The sequence below is a fragment of the Microtus ochrogaster genome, unplaced genomic scaffold, assembly GCF_000317375.1.
Source record: "Microtus ochrogaster isolate Prairie Vole_2 unplaced genomic scaffold, MicOch1.0 UNK70, whole genome shotgun sequence".
Classification (NCBI taxonomy): domain Eukaryota; kingdom Metazoa; phylum Chordata; class Mammalia; order Rodentia; family Cricetidae; genus Microtus; species Microtus ochrogaster.
Genome location: NW_004949168.1, coordinates 627,424 through 643,494, shown reverse-complemented (window position 1 = coordinate 643,494; position 16,071 = coordinate 627,424). Strand labels below are relative to the sequence as shown.

Genomic DNA, 16,071 nt, shown 5'->3' with positions numbered 1-16,071 from the left:
AGAGAGAGAGAGAGAGAGAGAGAGAGAGAGAGAGAGAGAGAGAGAGAGAGAGAGAGAGCATGGGCATGTGTGTGTGTATGGATTCTAGTTTAGTGACTTTATGGGATTCCTTAGTGAGTGAACAAATGGGTCTCTGTTTCTTGTGCCTTCTCTTGGGCTTTTTCTCTTTGCTTGTTTTGTTCAATTCTGATGTGTTAGTTTTTATTATAATCATATTTCCTTAGAAGCCTGTTTGTTTTCTAAGAAGAGACAGAAGGGGATGGATCTTGATGGGAGGGGTGGAAAGGAACTTGGAGGAGGTAGAGGGAAAAATCACAATCAGGATATATTATGTGAGAAAAGAATCTATTGTCAATAAAAGGAAAACAACAACAACAGCAAAAAGGAAGGGCATGTTTAACTGGAAACTAGTGTGGAGAGAAATGAGGGTTCACTTTAAGCAAACTGCCAGGCCCCCTCTCAGCCTTTGTTCACAGACCTTTGAACACCCGCACAGCCCAGCGAGACTGGAGCTCTGCAATTGGTAGGATGATGCCCAAGGGCTGGATGAGCCCGATGACAGCCAGCGTCGGCTTTTCCAGGTCTGGAGGGAACATCAGCTTATACAGGGACACTTCGTTGTCAGTAACTGCAATCAGATCCTCAAGGAATGGGAAAGAAAAGCTGTATCCTGTGGCAAAGATGACAACATCAATATTCTTCTCCACCGTGCCATCGTCAAAGATGGCGTCTGTTTCCGTGAACTCTTTTACGTTGGGCTTCACTTGGATTCTTCCAGAGATGATGTGATTGGGAAGATCATCACTGATGGTGGGGTGCTGACTCAGTGGTCTGTACAGAAAAATGAAAATTTAAGCAAATCTAAGAAAGAGAAAGCAATGTGTGAAAGAAGGATTTGAAGCTAGCAACTTCCCTTGTCAGGTCTCCTTCCAAACACAGGAGTTTGTGTGTGTGCGTGTGCATGTGCATGTGCGTGTGCATGTGCATGTGCGTGTGTGTGTGTGTGTGTGTGTGTGTGTGCAGGTATGTACTCATGCACAAACATGCAGACGTCAAGGGAGGATATAAGGCATCCAACTTTATCATACTAGGTCTTAGTTCCCTTGGGATAAGGTCTCTCAAGAACCTAAAGTTTGAGGTTTTGGCTAAGCTGCCTGGCCATTGAGTTCCCTGAACTTACTTGCTCCACCTTCCAAATGTGGCCATGCCTGACTTTTAAATTTTAATTTCATGTGGGTTCTGGGAATTAAAACTCAAGTCCTGCCCCTACTTAGCTCATATGAATTCCCTCATCACTCCCGAGCTTATGAAGGTGAAGCAGAACATTCAGGAATGTTTCCCTTACACTGTGTCCCTTCACTAGCATGTAGACCACCTGGCCCCAGAAAGAAAAAGTTGTAGCTTGCTTGCTTTGTTCGATCGATCCATCTATCTATACACCCATCCATCCTTCTTTCTTTCCTTCCTTTTCTTCTATTTCTTCCTTCCCTCCTTTCTTTCTGGTTCCTTTTTTTCATTTTTGTCTATCTACCTTTATACACATTTAATTTTACATCAGTATTTATATGTCTCCCATCCCCTTCCCCCCTTCTATTCTGAGGTACCTGCTCTGATGCTTTCTATTGTGGACGCAAACTCACATGACTTCTTTTTATGGGATTTAGAAGCCTGGGGCTGAGATATTTTCTAGCAGAATCTGTAAATGCTATTCCACTATGCTCTCCAATGTTGTACATATGCAGATCAATAAAAGGCAGATTGTGTTATCTTTCTGCTACAATTTACCTAAGGGTTTTATCTGGCAGAGGCTAGGACTGGAGACAATCAAAACTTCTCCAATAAGTAATAGGGTGGAATCCTAAAGTAAGAAGTACAGAAACAGGCTCATATGTTCAAAGAATATACTAGAGGAAGTCACCGGAGGCTGCAGTGTGCCCTGGTGGAGCAAGATAAGGGATGCCATACCTAGGTGTGCCCCAGTGAGCAGGCCAGGCTATGGGGTTTGTAGACGGGTTTAAGAGTTTGACTTAAGGCTGAGGTTAGTTTCTGCTGGTGTTTTAGGAAAAGACATAGAGACCTTCTTAAATGCCTGTGGTTTTTTTCAAGGCCCAGTCTCAAGCTAACTTGCAGGAGACAAAGAATGTGGCTGATTAGTACAATTCAGCCAGGACAGAGGAAAAGATGTGACCGAGGGGCTTACCTGAGGAGTTTCTCTGTGTACGTGTGGTGCCAGTACTGTATCCTGGAACCCAGCACCCCTTTTCAACCTGAAAAGTCATTTCTTCTCCTCCTTATTTGAGTTCTGCATCTCCTCTCCGTTCTTGTCTCTCATCTTTCTAGTAAACATTTTTCCTGCTATCTATCTGCTTTGGCTTTTAATTGGGAAATGACGTTTTTAATGACTAAAAAATTCCCTGAGCCTTGGCTTTGTTAAAGATTGCTTCAAATTTTCATGCAAGCTGACTTCTCTTCTCCATTCAATTTCCCTGGCACCTTGCCTCAATTTCTGGATTCTTCTTCAGTCTGGGTTCTGGTTATTGGTATATGAGAGGAGCTTTCCCTTTGACACTTCCTACAAGTTGCCTTGGCTCCTGAAGGCTCCTCTGGGTGCTTCCTCTGCAGAAGGTACAAGGTCAGTGAGCCAATTCTGTGAGCTAAGACAAGGACACCAGCAGACATCCCGTCCCTGCCGAGTTATCCAGAGAAAGCCTTTCTGTGTCCTCCTTGGGCATGATGGCCTCAGGAGGGACTCAGCTTATTCCTCTTCCCCACTTCGTCAGTGTTAGGTTACCACGGCAGGAAGGATTGATGCTGCCTTTAACCAGCACCACACACCAAGCTCTCCCCAGGGTGCACTAGAGTGTCACCTTTGGGATCCCTAAAATTGATCTTCACGCACTTATCTGACCTATGGAGAAGAAAGACTGACATACTGTGTAAAGCCTTAAGGGATCCTTTTGCCTCCTAGCTCCGGACACTTACAAAGATAGTATTATCAGCTGCCCTCTAATCCTTACTCTTAGTATATACCCAAAGAGATGAAATCAGTGCCCCCAAAACATATCTACACTCCATGCTCATTGTAGTCTCATTCACACTAACCAAAAAGTCAAAACAGAACCCAAGTGTAGATTCATCAGGGTAAGTAACTGTGATATACATCTCTCTGGCGGTCTCGTTCTCTCTTTTTATATGATCTATGACTGTGGTATAGATGTACAATGGGATTCTATTCAACCTTGAAATTGGTGGTAGAGCACTTGCCTAGTAGGCATAGGAACCCAAGTTTAAAAGGCTGACATCAAACAGTACATGGGTAGCACAAATTGGTCTTGACAATTTAAAAATAACATAACACTAGATGTGTATTGGATATGCATATCTGGTATGACTTTGGGAGGGTGAATATGATCAAAATATGTTATACAAAATTCTTAAAAATAAATAAAGAAGGAAAAGGAAAACATTGCCAGTTGCCACAGCATAATGAACCTGAAAAATAGTGTGCTGTGTGAAATACAGCAGATACTGAAAAGAGTATTATATTGTATTATATTGCTTACATGTAGAATGTAGAAAAGTCAGATGAGTAGTATACAGTGGCTGATGACAGGTTTTAGGGCAGAGGAGAACTTGGAGAGATGTGGGTCAGAGGATAGAAAGTCACAGATGTACAGAATGAACAAGTTAAGGTTCAAACTCACAGCATAGGGACTATAACCAACAATAAATACTATTGCACTATGGATTTAGGTGCTTCTGCCAAACTAGGTCTACGTGAGATCCTGAATGTTTTGATTTGCCTCACTATAGTAACAGTCTCACTGTACGTGTAGAGCAGAGGGAGTTAGAGACATTATGCATTAGAATTATGCAATCGTCTTAATAAATGGACACAATCCATTTTCCATGCTCCAGACATACGTGCCTTGGCTTCTGCCTCTTTGTGGTCCTCTCCCTGATGTCTTCACAGTGCTGGTTCTCTTCTGTTCCTCACTTTGCACCCAGACCTTTCTAGCTCAGAGATGTTTTGCTTGAGAATCCTCCTACTTACAGCCTTCTTTGCTGGATGATTTCTCGTGGTGGCTCCTTCTCGCTCTTTAAGTCTTAGCTTAAACATCACTCCTAAAAATTGCTTCCTTGATCATTCTGTTTATCCATCCATTCTACCCTAGACAGTCTGTCATATTCATTATTCATGTCCTTTATAATCCTCCTGACACTATAGTTTAAAAAATGTTCTCATCTTCCTCCATAGAACACAATGTTTTCATTCACAGCATAATGGAAGATTGTTAATATTTTTTGAGTGAACATAACATACATGTCACATTCTTTTGTACCATCTGCTGAAACATTTAAGGTAGTGAGGGGGCAGGATAGCTAAGTCCGTAAGTGCTAGCTGTGCAAGAACAAGAACCTGAGTTTGAACACCAGCATCTGCATAACAACCTGGTCATTGCAGTGTACAACTGTCATCTCAGCAATGGGAAGGAGGAGACAAGAAGGTTCTGTGACATGCTGTCTAGTCTAGCTGAATGGATGAGCAAAGTACACAGTGAGAGCTTTTCTCAAAAAATAAGATGGAGAGCAATTTCACTGAATATCTAGCATCAAGCCATGACCTCCATATCCAGTCATACACATACATGTACAACATACACACCACACACACACACATACACACACACACACACACACTAACCCTTGAAGACCATAAATAGTAGTATAAGAAACATAGTATTTGTTGACTTATCTGTTTACCTTTGCTAGAACAATATATCATTTATTAAAAAATATAACATTTATTGACTTAGGTCAGGTCTGGAGAGCCACTGTCAACAAGTCACACCTAGTGAGTACCTTCTTGCTGTTTGGAACACTGCACAGTCTGAAGTGACATAGGGCACCACACAGGAAGACAGAGCCAAACCTCTAACGTAGTTTATCTTCCTCTTGTAAAAGTCCTAAGCCCTCCTGGGGCCTCATCCTCATGACACCATCTACTCTCAATCACCCCTGATGGCACCACCATGACATATCATTAATATATGAACTTGAGGATAAGTATCCCATGAGTGAACTCTGGGGCACCTAACTTGTTCGAGTAATATTTCTTCATTTTATGTCTTTTATTTTAACTCCACTTACTCTTAATCCCTCTCCATCTTTTGCTTATTAACTGGAGGCTACTGATGATTTCTAAACTGAGACACTGCCGTGGGATAAGAGCTGAATTACAGGGGTGATCCTGCAGAGGGAGGATACCGTAGACAGCTCCCCCCTGTGGCTTCCCTGACACGTCTACCCCAACCTCAACAAAATTCACAATGTCTCTGACATTCATCTCACACTGCTTTGCTCAAACCTGTGTTTGAGTCTTCTCCCATGTCCACGGTTGATGTCTATGGAGGGTAAGAGCACTGTATTTGCCTTTTGCCCGAAGTTTTGGTGTCTAGCAATCAAATGTCACTTGATTGATGAACGGCTGAGGATATTCAAGCGGTGCCAAGAAGCACATGTGCACTTGCTTTCAGTAATGTACATTATACAAATCTAAGTGGTTTACAGTCCTAAGGGCATGAGATCAACAGGAGTCAAAAGCTTAGTTGCCTTCAAAGCACAAACCTACATACGATTACCCACATCAAGCCCCATGTTTGTCACCTGTGCTGTGGCTGCAGACCGTAGTGTGCATGGTTGAACCTTGAGTTCAGTATCTTCTCAAGGTATTTGTTTACTGCTGCTGTGGTTAATATTTTCTGAAGGAAGCTATGGAACCGAGTGAAAAATGAACTGTCCATGGGATATCCATTATTCCAAACGCGGTGTAAAATCCACGATCCTCGCCTGGTACTGAGGAATACCTGTGGAAGGGTAATTACAGCAGGAGAGAAGAGAGGAATGCTTGCCTGTTGTACTGTTCAAGTGATAGTCATCATCCTGTTGGAGAGTGTGGACCACTGGAGAATAAGCACCGTGTGGTGTTTTTCCAGAACTTTTACTAAACCCAGAAAAGGGCTGTCTATATGATACCAAATTTACTCATGAAAACTAAATGCAGTTCGCTCATCTACCTGTCTCTGAAATACCATGCTAAAAAGTTTTCCTGGATATTGACCTAGCTGTACTTCATATGTTAATAAGGGTTCGAATTCATAAGTCAATTGCCATATTGCTGTCACAGTCTGTATTGTTTGCTTTAAAATAAATCTGTGGAAAATATTTGGTGAGCGTAACCCAGACCCAGAAGACAAATAGCATATATTCTCCCTCATAGGAAGAGCCAACCAAGAAGAATCAAATCAGTCAACTAATCAAATCATCAAATCAGGCCATGCTAGTGGTCCCTGAGGGTGCCTGGGAGTTGTTAGGATGCCTGTTCCCATTGTAGTTTAGGGGAATATTTTGCTTTCATTTTGTACTCAGCATGATTTTAAACATCTTGAAGTGGGTCCATGGATTTCTCTACATTTTTTTTTCTGGCCCTTCTTAAACCAAACTTACATTTAGGGTGATACCTACAAATGCACAACATTCCTCTGGTGAAGTTAACAATCACCAACAAACCTGTTTTGCCACTCGACTAAGTTCCACGGCAATATCCACCCCGGAGTTGCCAATGCCAACCACGATGATTCTCTTTCCTATGTAGTCCTCGGGAGTTTTGTATTCCCGACTGTGGAAATAACAGCCTTCAAACTTCTCAATGCCTGTGGTTGAAGAAGATGATTTGTCATTATAAGGAGGACGTTTACATATTGACACATATAAGAAAGTTACATTCTGAACAATCTGAAAGAGGAAGAAATGAAATCTGGGCCAGGCAGCTGAAGATCACACATAGTCCCCAAATGCTATTCATATTTAAGGAAGCTCATGGGAGGTGTAATCTGTAGATTATTTTATACCTGGAAATGCTTTCCTGAATATATTGCATATAATGTTTAAAAAAAAAACAGGGGCTTTCATTTTGTAAATACTTGTGTTAGTGTGCAAAATGATTAGACAGCTGTTACACCTAATTCACTCAGAATTTTGAACAACCATTTTAAACAATCTTATTTACTGTGTCTCCATTTTCCACAGTGGTTTCCAGGGCACCATACAAAGGAATTGAAACTTAAAGTATTTTCTAATTGATTCCTGGTGGTAATTTGATGGAAAGAGAGAGCAAGCAAGTCAAAAGTCAGAGGAGGGGTTTAGTCAGGGGAGACAGTGGAGCTAAAACACGCCGGCTTGAGATGGATACCATCTTACCACATAGAACTACAAGGGGGCAGCAAGCTGTCCATTTGGTTTTATGGGTCAATGAGAAGCTAAGATATGGAAGAGGGAAATTTTATTGCCCCACATATACACCTAGACTACAGTTGAGTAAGAAACGCCGAGAGTCAGAGAAATAGTCTTCTCCAGGGAAAATACCCTTTGATTGTTTATCCAATACCAAGTGGCCAGCCCTTAAATCATATATATTGTATATATCGTGGTTGGAGCAAAGAAAGGAAGGAAGGGGGAATGAGTAATTATATTTTACCAATAAAATAAAAATTAAAAATGAACTCATGATAAATAAATGCACCGAAGCTTCTTCCCCATATGCTAATATTTCTAAGTGTGTGAACTTGCCAGCTGCTTGCTGGTCACTTGTCCTTCATTTTTGTTAATTGCACTTTCTCTGGAATAGACCGAGATCAAATATGTTGACAAATCTACAACTATTTGGATGTGGGCTGACTTCTGTTAGTCATTAGAAGGTGGATGTAATGCTAATAAGGGGGAGAGCATGGGTCATTGTGATTGCCTGTTCTTGTATTTCAATGGATTACATTGTCCTGTTAACAGAGAAGGAACACTTTGCTACTGACACCAGGAATAATTCACTGAAACTTAATGAAACTTAATAACATTTCTGCCCATTCATGAAACTTAGTAGCATTTATGCCCACTCATGAGACTTAATAACATTTATGCCCACTTATGAGACTTAATAATACTTACACGCATTCTTAAAACTTAGTAACATTTATGTCCATTCATGAAACTTAGTAGCATTTATGCCCACTCATGAAATTTAGTAACGTTTATGCCCACTCATTTCTGCCTGTAAATTATTTGGAAAATGCCTTTCTAGCAGGTTCTCGAGGACACACCTGGGAAGGATGTGAGTGGCAGGTGGGGGTCTGTGTGATGGCCACTACAGACCAGAACCCCATCAAAGACCAGGCTCTCCTGTTTGCCATTCGTCTCCACGACCACATCCCACTGTCCACTGACTCCAAAGTCTGGACGCCTCCTCACATGCCTCACTTGCGTCTGAGAAGGGAACACAGAAGGAAACACAGGTGACTCAGCTGACAGTTGTTGCAGAGTCCTCCTCTCCGAGTCCCACACACCACGATGGGACACGTAGCTAAGGCATTCACGACAATGTAGTTCCTGTTCCTTCTACAGGAGCTTCAGTGTTGGGTGGATTTTCAACATATTGGGGAAATTCTGTTACAGACATACTCTTTTATAGAAACAGAAACAGCGGAGGCTTTATGAAATATTGGAGTGGCTGGAAATGCAGCATTCATATCCTCCTAGGGAGGATACGCATGGAGATATTTCTTCACATTTTTCATTCCTTAGGACAGGCCTATCCCTTTACCTCTGGCCGGCATTTTGAAGTTCAGGGAACTAAAATTTTCATTATGAGATGAAAATGGGTTTGTGTGTTTTAGTGCTGATCAAGGGTAGAAGGTAGGAAATAAAATATTCTTTACATGAGCCTGCTTCTTGTTTTGTAAGCAACATGATTTGGCTCAATCTCTACTAGCATTATTCTAAGTCCTCAAACATTTGGAATTGATGAGGAGGGCTTGCCACCACAATGCACAACCAGAGCAAGTTCTGATGAGCAAAGTCTTCCAGCCTCACATTCAACTGAAATTGTCAAAAGACTTCAACCTGTGATGGTTTCCTGCCGTGGATGCTCACTGATGACCTGTTCTTCATGTGTGGGAATTAGGAGGTACTTTTGTGCGTGCACAGGTGAGGGTATTTGCTCACATGCATGCGCACATACACAGGACGCAACACTGCACCTTAAATCGGATGTAAGGCAGAAGGCTGAAGTGCTTGGCGTACTTTCTGAAGTAGTCCATGAGTCTGCAGTTGTGCATGTAATTGGGAAAATGCTCAGGAACGGGGAAGTCACTGAAACACATCATTTCCTTTGAAGTGTTGATGGTCACGGATTTGTAGATACTCGGCATTTTCTCTGACGGATTTTTCTACAAGAGAAAACCCCTCACTGCAACAAACTTCATAATTACAAGGTAATAAAACATTTTAAGTGATGTCAGGTATTTTTAAAAAGTGGAACATTGCTTTTTCTATATTGTCAAACATTTACTGACGTTTACTCCCAAGATCCTGTGTTTCCTAGAGAAAGAATCATATCAGACCAACCACAAATCCTGTGTATGGCTTCTCAATTAGAATAATGGATGTCAGAAAAGAGAATACCGTTTTTCAAATGACAAATCAAAAATTATTTCTAATCCCAATAAAAATTCCCTTAAGTGTGAAAGTAAAATACAATTTAAGACAAACAAAAGCTGGGGGACTAGCAGCCATAAATGCTACACAAAATGGAAAGGGCCAATGCTGTGCTTTTGCAGCATGCTTGCTTACCGCTACTATCTACACTATTTTATTTCCCTTTATCTTGTATTAGAGTTTAAGCTCCCTGATGTTGAGAATTTTGTACTCATATTTGTTAGTATATTCTGTCACTTGTAAAAGTGCCTTGTGCAAGTAAGTATTCAAAAATGTTCATTGAATGAATGAACTCTTAAAAAAGAAATAACATAGATATTGTTATTTATAAATTGAGTGTCAATCCCACAGGTTGCAGAGGGGACATGAATCATATCAACAATATGTCAGAAGGTATTTGGGGTGAGCAAGGCTGCTCCTTGGATACTTCTTTGTTTCAGGGGCACAGAAGGGAGATCCCTGTGAGATCGCCATGCTAACTACTTTGCCAGAGCAACCACTGTCCACAGGAATGAAGTCTCTCAATTAAATGGTTGCTATATTCCCCGAGTGGGGATGAAAGCCAAGAGCAATACAAGAAATTTATTTCGTCAACGAAGACCCTCTAAGGGCCATCCATGACTGGTGTGCAAAACAGTTCTGTAAGATCTCCAGAACTGGAAAGCATTGATGGCAAGTCCTGAGTTTCATGGGCACATCCAATAAATGAGAGAAGCACCAAAAGAAGATGCTCACTTAGAAACTTGAACCTACTCAACATTTAGCACCCTTGAAAACAGTGCGTCCCTTGCTATTTAGAACTCAGAGAAAAATAGTCATTGCCCCGTAAAACACACACACACACACACACACACACACACACACACACACACACACACACACGATGTGGGAATGATTTCTTATTAATAAATAAACTGCCTAGGCCATTTCATAGGCCAGCCCTTAGGTAGGCGGAGAAAACAGAACAGGATGCTGGGAGAAAGAAGCTGAGTCAGGGAGTCGCCATGGTTCTCCCACGCCAGACAGACGCAGGTTAAGATCATTCCTGGTAAGCCAGCTTGTGGACTACATAGAATAATAGAAATGGGTTAGATCAATATGTAAGAGCTAACCAATAAGAGGCTGGAACTAATGGGTCAGGCAGTGATTAAAAGAATACAGTTTCCGTGTAATTATTTCGGGGCATAAGCTAAGCTAGCCATGTGGGCGGCCAGGTGCGGGGGACGCAGCTTTGCAGCTCTTATTTCAACACACACATGTACATACATACACATATATACACACACATACATAGAGAGAAAGAGAGAGAGACAGACAGACAGACAGACAGACAGACAGACAGAGACAGACAGAGACAGACAGAGACAGAGAGAGAGACAGAGAAAGAGAGAGAGACAGACAGACAGACAGACAGACAGACAGACAGAGACAGACAGAGACAGATCTACACACACTGATCTGTATCCCTCTACTGTGGTGTTCTGGGATATTTAAGAAAGAGTATCGTGCAGGTATTATCACAAGACAGAATATGAGATTACATAATTACGTAGTAGAAGGTCATCAATGAACCACCAGTCTGTCCTACCTCTCAAATCTACAGCACCCTTAGCTTTGAATAAGAACAGCACATCTAAACAGTTAAAAAAAAAATCTATAGCCACCAACCCTTTACTAATATCTGTGAAGGTCACACAGGATTTCAGCTGCTTTGAATACAATCTTCCAAATTTTATTCCTCATTCGAAGTTGACAAATTTTTTCAATAATTGACGTAAGCACAAAGATTAGAGTCACCAAATGACTGATTATGTGACATCCTGTATGTTTAATTTAATGAAACTCTCCAGATTGTTACAGCTATATTTGTGAAACCATATTTAAAGTCAAATAAAATGCAAATGTACTTGAAATTTCCACAGGCCTCCGATGTCATCACTTCTTTCAAAGCAGGTTGGCTCCAGATCTTCATCCAAACAACACTTGATGGCTCCCAGGCCACTGATGCCAGCTCCGATTACAGCTATCCGTTTCTTGGCCATGGTGCTACCACGGACAAAGAAGCATTGAGAACTTTCACCATCATCCAAATCAATTGAAACAAAAGCACTTTATCACAAAGACATGTAGTTTACTGCCCTAATTTTTATTGTTCTTATAATTAATATATTGAATATCTGCCACAAATAACAATAAGCAAACCTATGGCACAAACATGCACACAAACCTGCTTGTTCTGCCTGCTAAGTTCTCCTTAGAGTGAGCCAGAGAAACACAGGTGTATTAATCCCTGGAAAAATACCACAGGTTGCAGAGGGGTACACGAATCATATCGACAACATGTCAGAAGGTATTTGGGGTGAGCTCTTTAGTTAAGTGCAATGACACCATGTGGGCTATGAACAGGCAGAGCAGGGGAGGCCTGTGGAGGACGTAAGAGATGCAAAGTTAAGAGTGAATGCCCAGGAGTTAGCTAGGTGGGAAGCTAGGAGGGTGTGTGTTGGGGAGAGAGCATGTTGGTGTGTTGATGTTGTGTGGTGTGTGGTGTGTAGTGTGTGGTGTGTGTGTGTGTGTGTGTGAAAATTGCAGAGTAAAGACAACCTAAATGAAGACAGACGCAGAAGAAAGCATCACAGGTATGCAGAGCTGGAAGCTCTCTGGTTATAGTTCAAGAAGACAGGGACTGAAATAGGTATACTGTGTGCCCAAACTGTGGACTCGTGTGATCTTTAAGAGATAAATTTCAGTGGCATGCTGGTATGGAAGGCATCTGAGGAGAAAACAATACTGATAAAAGTGATTAGTGATCAATAATTACACTCCACAAATGCTTAGAAAAGCAAAGTTAATTTCATGTGATATTTTCTTCTCTTAAAAGAAAATTTAAAAATGGCATTATGAAAGTTCAGAGACATAATTGGGAAAATTATAGAAACTACCATTCAAGAATGATGACATAGCAATCTAGTGTTTCTGAGCCTTAGATACTGTATTCATCCACTTACTTACAATTTTTATGTATCAGTCAATAAACACTCACCCAAACTAGGTCCTGTGATGGCTGCGGAGGTCACAAAAGGAACCTTTGACCTCAGGGGCTCCAGTCTAAAGGAACAGAGAGGCACAAATAAAGGGGAAATGTTGGTGGCAAATGTTTAGAAGCAAGCATATTTGTGTTTCAGTCTCACTGAACCACATCCAATACTGGTGCATCCGTGTCCTTTTCTGATGAAGATGCCCTTGGTTGCTGATGCTGGCCCCACTAGCCTCTTTTTTTCTCCCATGTAAAGTCTTGTGTGAGCAGCTCATGCATAGCTAATTAAGTTCTTCTTTCTCAGTAACCATGGTGACTTGTGTAGAACTCTTATTACAGTTCCAACACACCTTTATTGCAGTTCTGTCTCTTTGTGGATGAGCAATAAACTCTTCGCAACACTTGAGATTTATTAGGTGCCATGGATGAAATCTAATAAACGTCTATGGGCTGAAAAGGGTGAATGAATTAATTTCTTAACCCCCCCTTTTAAACTTGCTACCATGCTTAGAAAGTATTATACCATCTATTATAATCAGATAAAATATGTTAATGACCATCTCAAACTTTGCCTACACAAAACTGTATATTATAAGGAAAAACTAAGGTACCAACCCTTGTAAAGAAGAAAATTGAAGTTTAGTTTAGAGCTCTTAATGAAGGTAGAGATGATCTTCCTCCCCGGCTCTTGAAAATGAAGCCAAATTCCACAGCAACTTGAAGTCTTTTATAGCTGATGGAATTGACTAATGTATAATCCTTTCCCATGACTCTTCTAATTTGGATTTAAAAGTGTCATGGACATCATAGGGAAGGGACTATATCTAATGGTGGTATTTATAATTAACCACTGGTATCGGTCTGCAATGCATTTTAATACTAACTGACACATTGTAAAGATGGTCAATTAGTATTATGAAATGAAATCAGATTCGTGGGACAGCATAATAAAAATTGAGAAATATGAGCAATCTTGTTATTTAATTGGCCATGGTACAAAAGAGTTTTTTGTCACTTTAAATAGTTTGGTGTTAGGAAAACATGGTCCACAAATTGAAATAATATTCACTTAATACTTATAATTCAACGTCTATGAAAACTAAACAGATTGTGAATTAGAAAAAGAAATATACTAACTGTAAATTAAAAGTCCAATGTTTTCACTCTGTTAAAAGTGAAAACACCTACTTTTGATAAAAATTCTATATGTGCTGAACTAGCCTTAGAAGAAAGATTGGTGTTGATCTCTCTGAATTTCCCATAAGGTGAAGGATTCCATAGGATGTGGATCACTGGGGTTGTCTTCTGGAATCCTGCCGTCACAGTGATCTTGACTCCCTTCCCTCTGACCTTCCTGGGCTCAGCACACAGGCATCGGCAACCTTTGCAGATAATAGAGTGTCCTGTCTGTTGCCACATTTGCAGAATTTGATAGCAGGTCGAAATTGCTGTGGTGGGAAAACAGTCTTTGCTTTTCAGCTGTTGACCAAGCCCCAAGTTCTCTGTGCAGGAAATGCCTTTTCCCCCGTGTACACGGGATGACTACAGTACATGGGGGATACTCTAGTCCTCACAGCGATGGGGAAATATTCTCAATACATGGCTGGTACAGCAATAAAGGTGAAAGTAGACAGAGAAGGATCCGAATGTACAGACGTCCCTTGAACAGACTTTAACTTCACCAAGCAGCCATTGGCTTTCTGTTAGGTAAGCCACTAGCCCAGTGATTGTCTTCGGCATTTTCTGGGTCGGTGTTTCAGAAGTTGTAGAATGAGGAGGAAATCATAAATTTATTCAGTTCAATAAAACTCTCAGTGAGTTTCCTGTTCCTCTAAAATACCCTGCTTTCTTCTTCTCTTGGGCCCGATTCATTCAACTTCCTTCACATTTTTGATGAGCCACATCCAACATCAGTTTATGTCACTAAAGGTGCAGCATCTCCAACTTCCTTCACATTTTCGATGAGCCACATCCAACATCAGTTTATGTCACTAAAGGTGCAGCATCTCCAACTTTCTTCACATTTTCGATGAGCCACATCCAACATCAGTTTATGTCACTAAAGGTGCAGCATCTCCAGCCCCTTGGGCTTCTCCCTCAGCAGAAAGCAAACACCATCCCCCCAGCTACTGTTTCACCTTCACGGTTGATGCTACTCTTTTAGCTGTAGGTAACAAGGAGAATTGAGAAATAAACACGCAATTACAACAGCAAATATATTTTCCTAAAATGTCCACAAACCCCTTGTTTCTGCCTTATGAAATGGAATAATTGATCTTAACTAAAAGTCTGTCAAATTATACCACAAATTCCTTGGTATTGACAGATGAATTTCTCTATACCTACAATATGATGAATGAATGCATTGTCTCCTATGGGTTTTTTTTTTTCCCTGCCTGGATTAGTTCTAGTTTTCGGTGATGGTTCATGTACAAAGATACAAAGATAAACCTATATTCACCTTTCCTCTCAGCTTGGTGTGTGACTTGTTAGGGCAGAAGTGAGCTAAAAGTTGGTACTAAAGAAAACAATCTGTCAATCAGGAGTTTAATTTCACTGAAATTCCTGGAAGAAATAATAGCTTGGTAGGGCAGATTTCTTTGAGACCTGTCACCACACCTACCTCGGCGATTGCAGCTTCTTTTCTCTGCTCCCAGTTCACACCACAGCTACTTGTTCCTCCCACATTTGGGAAAGTCCTCTCTGAGGTTGCACTTTGTTCGTCTTCTGTGGTATTTCTGGGTCTGGGCTACATTTCCTCTCTCTTTCTTTTGTATCACTTCTGGTCTTTCTATCTGTATCTCTATAGACATAGGACATCTATCCCCTCCTCTGGGAGATGAGATCTCAAGGGGTAAACTTAATGCCATCCAGCTGTGCTGTGAGGATACAAGGCAAAAGGTGAGAAGGGAGGGCAGCTGTCACAGTGATATCCCAGAATGACTGCTTCTTGCTAAGAAGAGTGGTCCGGTATTGTGTGCCTCAAAAATGAATTTAGTAGGACTCTCAGCCTGAGTTTCTTACAGCCTCAGGACTGCTCACGAGAAACAATCTCCACTGAGGGAACTCATTCATTCAAGATGCCTTACAGCAGCAGAGCAGGATCCAAGCCTTCGCGTGCTAAGTTAAACATTACTTGTCGTAGGGCATGGCCATCTTTGGGTACTCACATAGATTCCTACCTGTGGCCCATGTTAACCACAGGAGACCCATCAGGGCATTTTCCTGCAGACTGGGTTCAACTGAAACTCTAGGGTTCCCGCACTGAAGAATTGAAGCTTCACAAAGTGCACGTTTTTTCTTCATCCTGCTTAGAGTGAAGCTCATTGTTACTCCACTTCTGTCTAACTTGTATTTGCTGAGAACCTTTTTTAATTGAAGGCACTAAAAGTATATTTCTTTTCAGACTTCCTTTCAGAAGTTTTTCAATATCTCAAATATACAGAAAAATTCAGGAACTGATTTAAAAAAAAAAAAGCAGTGTTGCAAGG

At 41.1% G+C, this 16,071-nt stretch overlaps 1 protein-coding gene across 1 annotated transcript in view; it reads right to left on the bottom strand.

Annotated features, from left to right (window-relative positions):
• The window catches only part of LOC101978977 (dimethylaniline monooxygenase [N-oxide-forming] 5-like), a 15,108-nt gene extending 3,520 nt beyond the window's left edge, over positions 1–11,588 (bottom strand). Inside the window, exons 1-6 of the mRNA XM_005370110.1 lie at positions 11,454–11,588; positions 9,090–9,278; positions 8,154–8,316; positions 6,571–6,713; positions 5,668–5,867; positions 479–831 (exon numbers count right to left, since the gene is read on the bottom strand). Of these exons, the coding sequence (XP_005370167.1) occupies positions 479–831; positions 5,668–5,867; positions 6,571–6,713; positions 8,154–8,316; positions 9,090–9,278; positions 11,454–11,588 (1,183 nt within the window). The remainder of the gene's footprint in view (positions 1–478; positions 832–5,667; positions 5,868–6,570; positions 6,714–8,153; positions 8,317–9,089; positions 9,279–11,453) is intronic.
• Positions 11,589–16,071: the final 4,483 nt, after the last annotated feature.